The sequence below is a fragment of the Oncorhynchus gorbuscha genome, linkage group LG05, assembly GCF_021184085.1.
Source record: "Oncorhynchus gorbuscha isolate QuinsamMale2020 ecotype Even-year linkage group LG05, OgorEven_v1.0, whole genome shotgun sequence".
Taxonomy (NCBI): Eukaryota; Metazoa; Chordata; class Actinopteri; order Salmoniformes; family Salmonidae; genus Oncorhynchus; species Oncorhynchus gorbuscha.
Genome location: NC_060177.1, coordinates 55,031,007 through 55,043,750, shown reverse-complemented (window position 1 = coordinate 55,043,750; position 12,744 = coordinate 55,031,007). Strand labels below are relative to the sequence as shown.

At 40.0% G+C, this 12,744-nt stretch overlaps 1 protein-coding gene across 1 annotated transcript; it reads right to left on the bottom strand.

Moving 5' to 3' along the window:
* Nucleotides 1-1,115: 1,115 nt before the first annotated feature.
* On the bottom strand, nt 1,116-9,533 carry si:dkey-96l17.6 (kinesin-like protein KIN-14E). Its single transcript, XM_046348297.1, has 8 exons — nt 9,515-9,533; nt 9,163-9,355; nt 5,400-5,580; nt 3,203-3,413; nt 2,662-2,822; nt 2,140-2,342; nt 1,609-1,687; nt 1,116-1,166 (listed from the first exon to the last, which is right to left on the bottom strand). Exons 1-8 carry the CDS (start codon nt 9,531-9,533, stop codon nt 1,116-1,118), a joined length of 1,098 nt encoding a protein of 365 aa, XP_046204253.1.
* Nucleotides 9,534-12,744: the final 3,211 nt, after the last annotated feature.

The following is a 12,744-nucleotide window of genomic DNA, read 5'->3' as shown; positions in this document are numbered from 1 at the left end:
TCACACTGTATCAAAATAGAATACAAGCATAAAAATTGTTCATAACCTAGGGGAACAAAATTACCTTCTCACACTCAACAGCAGAGGAGCACATTTTGGATCTGAATTTGTATTTAAAATATATTTATTTTATTGACACCTGCTGGGACACACTGTACTGTATATTCAACACATTTAACACCAGAAAAAGTAAGACATTGCTGAAAGGGAAACAAGTGGAAGGGAAAACCAGTGGAATCAACCTCACCAGTAATGACACAGTTTTTAGAAAGTGCCAGTTAAAGTGCCAGTTTTTCAACAAATGAATTAAATATGGAAAGCTGAAATGTCTTGAGTCAATACGTATTCAACCCCTTTGTTATGGTAAGCCAAAATAAGTTTGTGACTAAACATTCGAATCCCTGAGCTGACAAGGTACAAATCTGTCGTTTTGCCCCTGAACAGGCAGTTAACCCACTGTTCCTAGGCCGTCATTGAAAATAAGAATTTGTTCTTAACTGACTTGCCTAGTAAAATAAAGGTACATAAAACAAATAACATACTACCTCAATAAGCCTGACTAACCGGTGTCTGTATATAGCCTTGCTACTCTTATTTTCAAATGTCTTTTTACTGTTGTTTTATTTCTTTACTTACCTACACACACACACATACCTTTTTCACTATAAGTTCTACCTACACCTGTTGTATTCAGTGCACGTGACAAATAATCTTTGATTTGATTTGAAATGGCTGTCTAGTAATGATCAACAACCAACTTGACAGAATAATGTTCAAATATTGTACAACCCAGATGTGCAAAGCTCTCAGAGACTTACCCAGAAAGACTCACAGCTGTAATCACTGCCAAAGGTGATTTGAGCATGTATTGACTCAGGAGTGTGAATACTTATGGAAATGAGATATTTCTGTATTTCATTTTCAATACATTTCAAAACATTTCTTAAAACATGTTTTTACCTTGTCATTATGTGGTATTGTGTCTAGATGTCTGAGATAAAATCTAATATATTTAATCAATTTTGAACTCAGGCTGTAACAACAAAATGTGGAATAAGTCAAGGGGTATGAATACTTTCTGAAAGCACTGTAGATCCAATTCCCACAGCCTGGAATTAGACCTCCTCATCCTCCACTGACTGTCCTGACCTCAACTTCATGATCACCTGCCAGAAATAGAGAAAGAAAGGAGTAAACGAGAGAGAAGGGTCATGAGTGGGGCTTGTACTCCGTACATTTGTTTTGACAGAGAATTCCTCAATGTCAGATTAAAACTGGTATGTGTGTGTGTGCATGCGTGATGGTGTAGTGGACATGAGTCGGCCATGGTTGCTCATGGTCACAAAATCTGTGTCGGCCCTTGGGCCAAGAGGGAATTTCCTCTTGGTCTAATGGTCGACGTTGGCTTCCCCTCGTTAGACCCAGGATCATATCCCATGTGTTACAATGGCATGCCTCAGGTTCCTCAGTTTGCCAATGTATTGCTCTGTATGTTAGTCGTCTTGGGCCATTAGTCAATTTATATCCCAGACATCACGTCCTCAAGAAGAGGAGTTTTATCTACATTCTTCAAAAAAGGCCGGGTAGTGTGAAGAAAATTAACCTTACCTCTTTGAGCTGGGCTATCTCTTTACTCTCCAGGTTTCTTTGTGCAATGTTGGTTATGGTCTTCACTCGAGTGGCATAACTAGATATATAAATAAATAAATAATATGAAACGGAGAGATGGTATGTGTTAAATTATGCTACGATATGCATACATGTTAAAGAGATGGTGTGTGTTAAAATATGGTACGATTTACATACGTGTTACAGAGATGGTACGTGTCACATACATGGTACGTTACACGCAAACAAGAACAACCCAAGCAAGGGCAACTGAAATGGCACAAGGGTGCAATTTTGGAGGGTGCATCTTGGGGGCTTAGTACTACAGTTTTAACCATTTCCTGGAGCTCCAGCCTGGTAAGGATGTAGGGATTTGATTTCAGCATTTCTTTTTACTATAGGCATGGGTCAATTGGACATGAGTTTCTCTTCTTATAGCAGAGTTTGTTAGAAGTGTTTGTCAGTGGGGGGCCGGGTGTTTAGGTGTTTGAGTTGTGTGTTTTATGGGGTACGTTTGATGGGAAAACTCACATAAGAGAGGTGAGCGTCTCGTCCAGGTTGCAGTCAGAAGGCGAGACGTTAACGACCATGAGCGTCTTGGCATTGCCGCCCAGCGAGTCCTGCATGATCTGGGTGAGCTTGCTGTTCCTGTAGGGGATATGTGGCAAGTCCGAGGACAGGGCTGAGATCACATCTCCCAGAGCACTCAGAGACTTGTTAATGGAGTTAGCCTCCTATAGAAAGAGGAGGAAGGGAGAGAGAAAGAGACAGAGAGCCTTGGTTATTGTTGTTACCGTTGTCCCGTTGACAATTTTTATTCTTATTATTTTCATATTGTAAATATTCAAAGTAAGCTTTGGCAATATGTACATTGTTACGTCATGCCAGTAAAGCAAATTGAATTGACAGAGAGAGAGAACGAGAGGGAGGATTATTCAACAATGATATCCATGGGAAAAAATGCAAACTGTTAGTTGTAAAACAGCCCACCCACATAAATGACTGTAATATATAAAGCTTTATGCCTGAATTCTAACAGGGTAACCTAATAACCTTGAGCTGGTCGTCTTTTGCCCCAGTCTTGGCTGCTCTCTCGCTCCCTGCCAGATCCACCAGACTCAACTTCCCAAAGCTCACACTCCCATTGGTCAGATTCCTGCTCTCCACCATGATCCCAATGATCAGGTGGGAACGAGAGCTCTCCACGTTCATCTCTGCATCAACCACACAGAGGAAAAGAAGTAAGGCTTTTAAATCAACACCTAAAATGTCTGTATATAGATTTATTTCCTGTTTACTTTATTCCTATTTTCTGATTGTATCATATTTTGTCAGAGAAACAGCATTATGACATGAGGTAGAATTGTGAAGTATGGTATCATGGTTGTCACGTTAACCCCTGAAGTAAATGAAAGAGCCAGTGATTCAGTTAAGACCTCAATATCTCCTCTTTACATGTGCCTTGCTTAGCAGCTCTCTCTCTCTGTCTGTAATGATGTACCTACCATCCACTCAATCTGACTGTGACTAAACCAATAAATCAAAACCATTTAACAGGGTGCTTTTGAAATGGGGAGCGGGCGTTTGGGCATACTGGTGGCTGCGTTATGGCGGTTGGCGCAAGCCTGCTGAAACATGGCGAAGAGCTCCCCGGCGCTGGAGGCCTCCTTTGTCTCTGCTCCCTGGGCAAACACAAGCCCCTTTCTGTTCCTTTTAATCTCCACCCGCCTGCTCTGGGCCTCGGCCCCGCTCACAAAGAGGTCCTGGAGCCGGTCATTATACAGTTCCAACATATAGACCGAGACCTAGGAAGAGAGTAACACAGAGAAGAGATGAGAGGAGCAAAAAGGACAGGATGGAGGAGAGGAGAGTCATTTTATGTTTACTGTAAAGTATATTTGCTTCTTGTTGCTGATACAGTGAGGGAAAAAAGTATTTGATCCCCTGCTGATTTTGTACGTTTCCCCACGGACAAAGAAATGATCAGTCTATAATTTTAATGGTAGGTTTATTTGAACAGTAAGAGACAGAATAACAACAACAAAAATCCAGAAAAATGCTTGTCAAAAATGTTATAAATTGATTTGCATTTTAATGAGGGAAATACGTATTTGACCCCTTCTCAATCAGAAAGATTTCTGGATCCCAGTTGTATTTTATACAGGTAATGAGCTGAGATTAGGGGCACACTCTTAAAGGTAGTGCTCCTAATCTCAGTTTGTTACCTGTATAAAAGACACCTGTCCACAGAAGCAATCAATCAATCAGATTCCACACTCCAATCCACCATGGCCAAGACCAAAGAGCTCTCCAAGGATGTCAGGGACAAGATTGTAGACCTACACAAGGCTGGAATGGGCTACAAGACCATCGCCAAGCAGCTTGGTGAGATGATGACAACAGTTGGTGCGATTATTTGTAAATGGAAGAAACACAAAATAACTGTCAATCCCCCTCAGCCTGGGGCTCCATGCAAGATCTCACCTCTTGGAGTTGCAATGATCATGAGAACGGTGAGGAATCAGCCCAGAACTACACGGGAGGATCTTGTCAATGATCTCAAGTCAGCTGGGATCATAGTCACCAAGAAAACAATTGGTAACACACTACGCCGTGAAGGACTGAAATCCTGCAGTGCCAGTAAGGTCCCCCTGCTCAAGAAAGCACATATACATGCCCGTCTGAAGTTTGCCAATGAATATCTGAATGATTCAGAACAACTGGGTGAAAGTGTTGTCGTCAGATGAGACCAAAATGGAGCTCTTTGGCATCAACTCAACTCGCCGTGTTTGGAGGAGGAGGAATGCTGCCTATGACCCCAAGAATACCATCCCCACCGTCAAACATGGAGGTGGAAACATGCTTTGGGGGTGTTTTTCTGTTAAGGGGACAGGACAACTTCACCACATCAAAGGGACGATGGACAGGGCCATGTACCGTCAAATCTTGGGTGAGAACCTCATTCCCTCAGCCAGTGCATTGAAAATGGGTCATGGATGGGTATTCCAGCATGACAATGATCCAAAACACATGGCCAAGGCAACAAAGGAGTGGCTCAAGAAGAAGCACATTAAGGTCCTGGAGTGGCCTAGCCAGTCTCCAGACCTTAATCCCATAGAAAATCTGTGGAGGGAGCTGAAGGTTTGAGTTGCCAAACGTCAGCCTCGAAACCTTTTTTTTTTTTTTTTTTACCTTTATTTAACCAGGCAAGTCAGTTAAGAACATATTCTTATTTTCAATGACGGCCTGGGAACAGTGGGTTAACTGCCTGTTCAGGGGCAGAACGACAGATTTGTACCTTGTCAGCTCGGGGGTTTGAACTCACAACCTTCCGGTTACTAGTCCAACGCTCTAACCACTAGGCTACGCTGCCGCCCCACCCCGCACCTTAATGACTTGGAGAAGATCTGCAAAGAGGAGTGGGACAAAATCCCTCCTGAGATGTGTGCAAACCTGGTGGCCAACTACAAGAAATGTCTGACCTCTGTGATTACCAACATGGGGTTTGCCCATGTTGCCCAGTCATGTTTTGCAGAGGGGGTCAAATACTTATTTCCCTCATTAAAATGCACATCAATTTATAACATTTTTGACATGCGTTTTTCAGGATTTTTTTGTTGTTATTCTGTCTCTCATTGTTCAAATAAACTTACCATTAAAATTATAGACTGATCATTTCTTTGTCAGTGGGCAAATGTACAAAAATCAGCAGGGGATCAAATACTTTTCCCCCTCACTGTATACAATAGGAAATTGTTTCTTATCGCTCAGAAAGTCTTCGCATCCCTCACCTTGAAGTCAAACTTGGTGGCATTCTCCTGGAGGATGTCAAATACAGCATTGAACGCTCTAGGCATGATGCCTGGGCTTCTCTGGTCTCTGTCACCCACCATGGTGAAGGTCTTTCCGGAGCCTGTCTGACCGTACGCGAAGATACACACGTTGAAGCCGTCGATGGCTGACTGGATCAGCCTGGAAAAGAGACTGGTTCAAACAGGGATTCTGAAAGACACTGTGAGGTCAGAAATGTTTTTACAGGAACCTGAGGCATGTCATTGTAACACACGGGATATGATCCTGGGTCTAACGAGGGTGAAACCAACGTCTTGACCATTTAAAAAATATACATATATTTTTTTATTTTTTTATTTTTATTACAAATTACACAAGGAAGGGGTAACATTAAATAATTAGAACATGAAGGACAAACAATACAGCATCAAGACACTAAAGAGCAAAAAGGAAAAGACAAAAGAAAACAGAAAACAACAATGCAAACATTTTTTTTATATATAAATACATTTCAAACAAAGGACATCAAGGACAACTGAAATCATAACAGCAATGCCAACTGTATATGTTTTTGTGCATGTCTGGCACTATTACATGTATGTGTGTGTTCTTGTATGTGTTTATTTGAATGAGAGTGTGTGTATATGCATGTGTCCAAACACCTGCACGGCATCAACCTCAGGCAAACCGGCGTTAGTTGTAAAAACACTGCCAGTTAGTGTCATTCAAATGTACTTTTATTATGTTTTATTTGGACTTTTTTTCCTTTTATCTTTTGACCATCATTCTCTCTCTCACACAGCAACTCCACACCCGCTTGTCTCCAATTCCACATACCAACCCTCAGCTTCCCTCAGCCCATCCCATCTATCTCTGCTGGCCACCCACTTCCTGTTTCTATGCAATGCATATAATAATATAATCATATCTTTCGCTATGATGTTTAACATACAATTTGAATCTATCTAATCAAATAGAATCTACAGATTGTGTGTTGAAGATAAATACTTTTACTAAGAGTACTACTATATTAGTAATTGACTGGCCCTGTCTCTCCAGATCTCCTAACAGTACTATTTCGAGGGTCAATTTTAGATCAATGCTATGCATTTTCAGCCATTCCTGAACCTGAGACCAGAAACAGGCTACCTGAGGGCAATACCAAAATAAATGGTCTATTGATTCTGTATCCTCACAACAAAATCTGCAGAGTTTAGATTATTTTATACCCCAAATATTTAACATTTTGTTGGTGGCAAGAATTATATATAATAATTTTAGCTGAAAAGCACGAAGTCTTGAATTTTGCGTTGTTTTATATATCAACTCATACACCCTGTACCGTGCAATCGGTAAATCAAAAATCTCTTCCCAACTATTTTGCAATCTGTATGGCACAGTTGTCAACATCCTGGTCCTCAAATGAAACTGATATACTTTCCTATTTATGCTATGTTTATTCCTCTGCCAGTTTTGATCCTTTATATTAGGCAGACAGACCATTTCCCTGCCTCCTCCCGCTGCCCCCCGCCTCCTCCATTTTTGGGGCAATGCTGTAATCAATTCGTTGTACTCTTGGATTGAGCAGACCTTCCCGTACAAGTTATGTCCTTCAACTCCATGAAGGACAGAACTCTACCATTACAATTTACAAAATAATTTAAGAACAAAATACCCTTTTCAAACATCTTTCCCATAACTACAGGTATTTTATCAAACAGCACATTTGAGTTCAGCCATAATATTTGTTCTATATTTTCAGGGGGATGAATTTGAAATTGTAGCCAGCTCTGCAATGCTTGCTTGAAAAAGACAGATACTTTGAGAAAAGTATCATTTTCAATTAATCGAAAATGAGACATGGCAATCTGCACAAAGGCCAAAAGGCCATTTTTAAACAATGGATGAGCTTTTCTTATTAATCTACTTGAGAACCATTTAGGGTTCAAATAAAACTTTTGAATGAGTGAAGCTTTTAGAGAGAGGCTTAGTGCTTTTATATTTAATGATCTCAACCCACCCAATTCATATTCATTATATAGATAGGCTCGTTTTATTTTGTCTGGTTTAGTGTCCCAGATAAAGCAAAATATTTTTTGCTCATATGATTTGAAAGACGAATTATCAGGAGTAGGCAGCGCCATAAGTGAGTAAACTGAGATATGACTAAGGAGTTAATCAGGGCATTTTTTCCATAAATAGACAGGTATTTACCTCTCCATGGTTACAGGATCTTGTCTATCTTTACAAGTTTTCTATTGAAATTCATTGTGGAGTGCTTATTTATATATTTTGTGATATGAACTCCCGAGTATGAGTATGTCTACTTCACCATCAGCCCATTTATAGGTATGCTGCAGGGTAATGTAAAAGTTGTATTTTTTAAGGATCCAATATGTAATATTGTATACTTATCATAATTAGATTTTTATCCAGAGAGTACAGAAAAGTACACCTGGGGTTGCTCTGTCAACTGTGGGACTTTATATAGACAGGTTGCCTTTCCAAATCATGTCCAATCAATTGAATTTACCACGGGTGGACTCCAATCAAGTTGTAGAAACATCTCAAGGATGATCAATGGAAACAGGATGCACCTGAGCTCAATTTTGAGTCTCATAGCAAGGGGTCTGAATACTTTTGTAAATAAATATTTTACTCTTGTAAATAAAGTTAAAAAATACATACATTCGCAAAACTTTCTAAAAACCTGTTTTCACTTTGTCATTATGGTTATTGTGTGCAGATTGATGAGGATTTTTTTTATTTAATCCATTTTCGAATAAGGCTGTAATGTACCAAAATGTGGAAAAGGGGAGGGGACTTAATACTGCACTGTATAGTATTCATTTTTGTATATCTGTGTTTATATTATCCATGAGTTTCTAGTACACAGACCATATGGTTCAAGTGGAAATAGCCTAATTAATGAGAAAAGCATCTAGTCAACAATGGCACTATTTTCAATTGCCTCTGCAACTCGTTCAACTATTCACCAGTTTGATGCCAAAACATTTACAATATATACATATAGATATAGTAAAATAAATGTATAAAATAATAATAGAAAGGAGATTTCATGCTGACACCCTCATATTAAACACCAATGGCATTCACTAAGCTAATGGTTTGTATTTAGGATAATGTTTTTCAGCTTTGTCATTCTAGCTTTTCATTTTAAAACATATTTTATAATTATTTCATATATTTTACATGTGATAAGGCCAGAGAGAGGGCCAGAGATAATTACAGACACCTGTAATAATCTGAAGTACTCCAAAGGGCCACTAGATAATTTATGATAGATTTAGCCCCTATTGAACTGTACATATTAATATCTTGAAACTGTAATTGTCTAAGACATGCAAGAAAAATGAATAAATAATTGTTCACAAAAATTCTGGTAGTTTACTGGTAAACTTTGAAAGTTTCCAGTAATATAGCCTCCCTTTGCAACCCTAGTTGCAATGTTGCGTACAATAAGCACAAAACTCTAAATTTACAAAAGACCTTTGAGTACATTTCCAGTTCCCCCACCTCCACCAAACCAATCACAGTGCTCTGTACTGTATTTCGTACAGACCTATTGAATCTGACATAGGGGTAATAGGGTCTAAGGATGGGCTTTGGCAGAAGTTTTGAAAGGGGAAGATACCTCCTTTCCTGTTTCCTTTGGTTTAGACATGAACATTTCGGCTTCCTAAATCAAATCAAAATGAACCATTTGAGCCAATAAAAGGATGTTAAGATTGGCAGCATCACCTGTTGGTGTCTTGGAACACATCTTCCTGGGAGCTCTCTCCACTGAATACCCGGTCGAACTGGAACTCTCTCGGCCCCCTTGAGGTTTCCACGGTAACAGAGTAATCGTCCAGATGCCCCACGGCGATGGCCCCTCCCTGAGCTGACTCGGTACGGCTCATGGGCCGTATCCGGCAGAACACCCGAATTTTACCTGCACCACACGACAAAACCACTGCAAAGGTCAAGCGACGCCACTGACCCCAAACTGTACAGTACTGAACTTGCACCTATGCTAGCTCAGCTAAAATAGTCTTGTGGCATGCAGAAGACCCGCATTCAAACCTAGTCAATTACATAGATAGATAACTACCTTTCATGTCCTCGACCATATTGTAGTACTTCTTTCTCATGGTCCTCTCTGAAGTGTAGTTCTCTACGACCTTCCTATTCTCCTCTCTCACTTGTTTCAGCTGCCAACAGGGGATAGAAGAGACAGTACAACTGAGACTACAAACAGTAAGACAACCAAGAGTAGAGTGGATGAGAACCCCTCTGAAAACATCAACTACAAACATGGTTGTCCCGTCAAGGCCCTTAGCATTGAGAAATGCTGATTGTGCGCACTGAAGGTTATACTTCATGTCTTAGCTGGCTAGCTATAGGCTAGTTAGTCACATCACATCCAGGTCCCTGTTTGGACATCTCACCTGGTCTTGCAGCAATAAAAGTTGCTGGCCAACGCTTTTCCCTCCCTCACCTTTCCTCAAAATCTCATCCAGCTCTGGAGTTGCGTCACAGTCTGAGAGAGTGGAGAGGAAAGCACAGTATGGTACTGTGGTGCAGGGTTGGGGTCAAGTCGATTTGAAGAAGTCTAATCCAGGTTTATTCGACAAAAGCAATGTCACCCCAAAACTCTGTGACGTGTAATGGAAGTGGCAAATATAGATTTAACTCTAAATGCCAACTGCCTGCTAAATCTATTTTCCAACTATAATGTTTCTTTGCAGGATTCTCATCCTGACTTTCAAGAATGGCTGAATTGCTTCGACTTGCTTTTCAGTTTGGCTGGATGCAAGTTTCACCCTCCAATTACAAGTTTTGTCATGGCACAGACCGTGGAGATATGTTGGCACGTGAGAATTAATAGAATATGGCATATATGAGTCAATTCCTGCATTCTATCCATGCTGGCTTTTGCGGGCTACCTGAGACATGAAAAAGATAGGTGGGAGGGCATACTGGCGGTCGCCAATTATGTAATGTGCAATTTGCCTAAATATTATAAACTTGTGGGAAAATGTGGGTTTTAAGGTGTGATGTCATTACGTCCAGCTGTTTTTATTGACACAAGATAGTTAAATGGAAACGCACCATAGCAGGCAATTGTCAAATATATTTTCTATGCAAACTTTCTAAATGTCAACAAAAAAAATCGCTGGACAAGTTAATGGAAACATAGCTACTGAGAATAAAAGGCTTTTTTATTTTATTTATTGAGTTGGAATTTCAGATTACTTCCTGAATTGACAGACTTCTATTCAAATTGACCCCAACCCTGCTGTAGTGCATCAAACTAATGAAAGATATGCAGTTAACTGTGGGTATCATAAGTATTCCCCTCCCGTTGAGTAAAAAAAAAAGCATTATAAAGTGGGATTTATTTATTTTTTATTATTTTTTTGTCATTAATCTGGACCAGGTATTCCCAAACTGTGGTACGGTACGCGCAATGCCGTTGAGGGTACGCCAAATAAAAATTGATTTGTTTTTTCAACATTTATTTTCAAAACATTTTTTTTCTTCTTTTTCAAACAGTCCATTTATATTTTCCAATGGGGCTATAAATTTGAGTGAGGTTATTTCCTCGCCTGAGTTGCCTCGTTTCACTGCCAAAAATAAAACTAAACCATCTAGTGTTCAATGAAATAACAACACAATGTCAAATACAGGTAGCCTAGTCAAATAACTAACATCCAATCACATTAACTGTTACTCTCTCGCAGGAATTCCACTAACGGGTCCGTATGTAGAGCCAAACGTAACTGCTGCTCATGTTGGTATCTCTGTACTGATGGTGCAAAAGCCACGACAGGGAGACATATTTGAGTGGTAAAGCGCATGCAAACAGTTGCTCCCGTAGCCACTTGGGTACACTGCAGCATCCACTGAGAGGCTCTTGCTGCCAAGGGAATGCCTGATAGCTTGAAAGACGTTTTGGACACTACAGTGAAAATGGTTAACTTTGGTAAAGCAAGGCCCCTGAACTCTCGTGTATTTTCTGCACTATGCAATGATATGTGCAGAGACCATGTAACGCTTTTACAACATACAGAAGTGCGCTGGTTATCAAGGGGCAAAGTTTTGACACTTTTTTTTAAAATTGTGAGACGAATTTAAAGTTTTCTTTAATGAACATAATTTTCACTTGTCTAACAGCTTGCATGATGACGAGTTTCTCACACGACTGGCTTATCTGGGTAATGTTTTTTCTCGGCTGAATGACTCTCGCCAACTATATTCAATTGAGGCTATGATTAAGAAGTTCGAGCTCTCCTCTGTCTGCATTAACAAGGACAACCCACGGGTATTGCCATCATTGTATATTTTTTGTGTGCAAATGAACTCAAGCTTACAGATAATGTCAAATGTGATATAGCGAAGCACATGAGTGAGTTGGGTGCGAAATTTCCCAAAACGGATGACACAAACAACTGCCTCCAGTCCACTTACCGATATCTGAACAAGATAGCTTCATCGAAATTTCAACAAGCGGTTCTGTGAAAATTGTATTTAATCAGAAGCCACTGCCAGATTTCTGGATTGGGCTGCCCTCAGAGTATCCTGCCTTGGCAAATCGCGCTGTTAAGTCGCTGATTCCCTTTGCAACCACGTACCTATGTGAGAGTGGATTCTCGGCCCTCACTAGCATGATAACTAAATACAGGCACAGACTGTGTGTGGAAAATTATTTAAGACTCAGACTCTCTCCAATACAACCCAACGTTGCAGAGTTATGTGCATCCTTTCAAGCACACCCTTCTCATTAACCTGTGGTGAGTTATTCACAATTTTTGATGAACAAATAAGGTTTTATATGTAAGATGGTTAAATAAAGAGCAAAATTATTGATTATTATTATGTTATTATTTGTGCCCTGGTCCTATAAGAGCTCTTTGTCACTTACCACAAGCTGGGTTGTGACAAAAACTCACACTCATTCTTAAGTTTAATAAATGTATCGTATGTGTGTGTGTGGCAGGCTTACAATGATGGCCAAAAACAACATTTGAGAGTGCGCTGACCCTGGTGCTAGAGGGGTACGCAGCTGGAGGTTGAATGTTTGAAGGGGTACGGGACTATAAAAAGTTAGGGAACCACTGATAGACAATAATACTGGAAATACTCAATGTCAAAGTGAAAAGAAAATTCCCTATATTTGTTTATGCAATAAACATAATATAGTTGTTGCATATTCACTCCCTTTGTTTAGGCAAGGCTAAATGTAATCCATTTTAATCACACTTTGGAACACAATAAAATGTGAAGAAATCCAAGGTGGTGGATACTCATGATACCCACTGTACATGTCTCGTGATTACA

Bases quoted from the DNA above. Each gene is read 5' to 3' on its own strand.
- si:dkey-96l17.6 (XM_046348297.1), bottom strand. The intron at 5,581-9,162 runs GTGATGCTGCCA...TCTCTTTTCCAG, and splicing joins GTGTTCCAAGACACCAACAG to GCTGATCCAGTCAGCCATCG. The intron at 2,343-2,661 runs GTTATTAGGTTA...CTCTTTCTATAG, and splicing joins CAAAAGACGACCAGCTCAAG to GAGGCTAACTCCATTAACAA.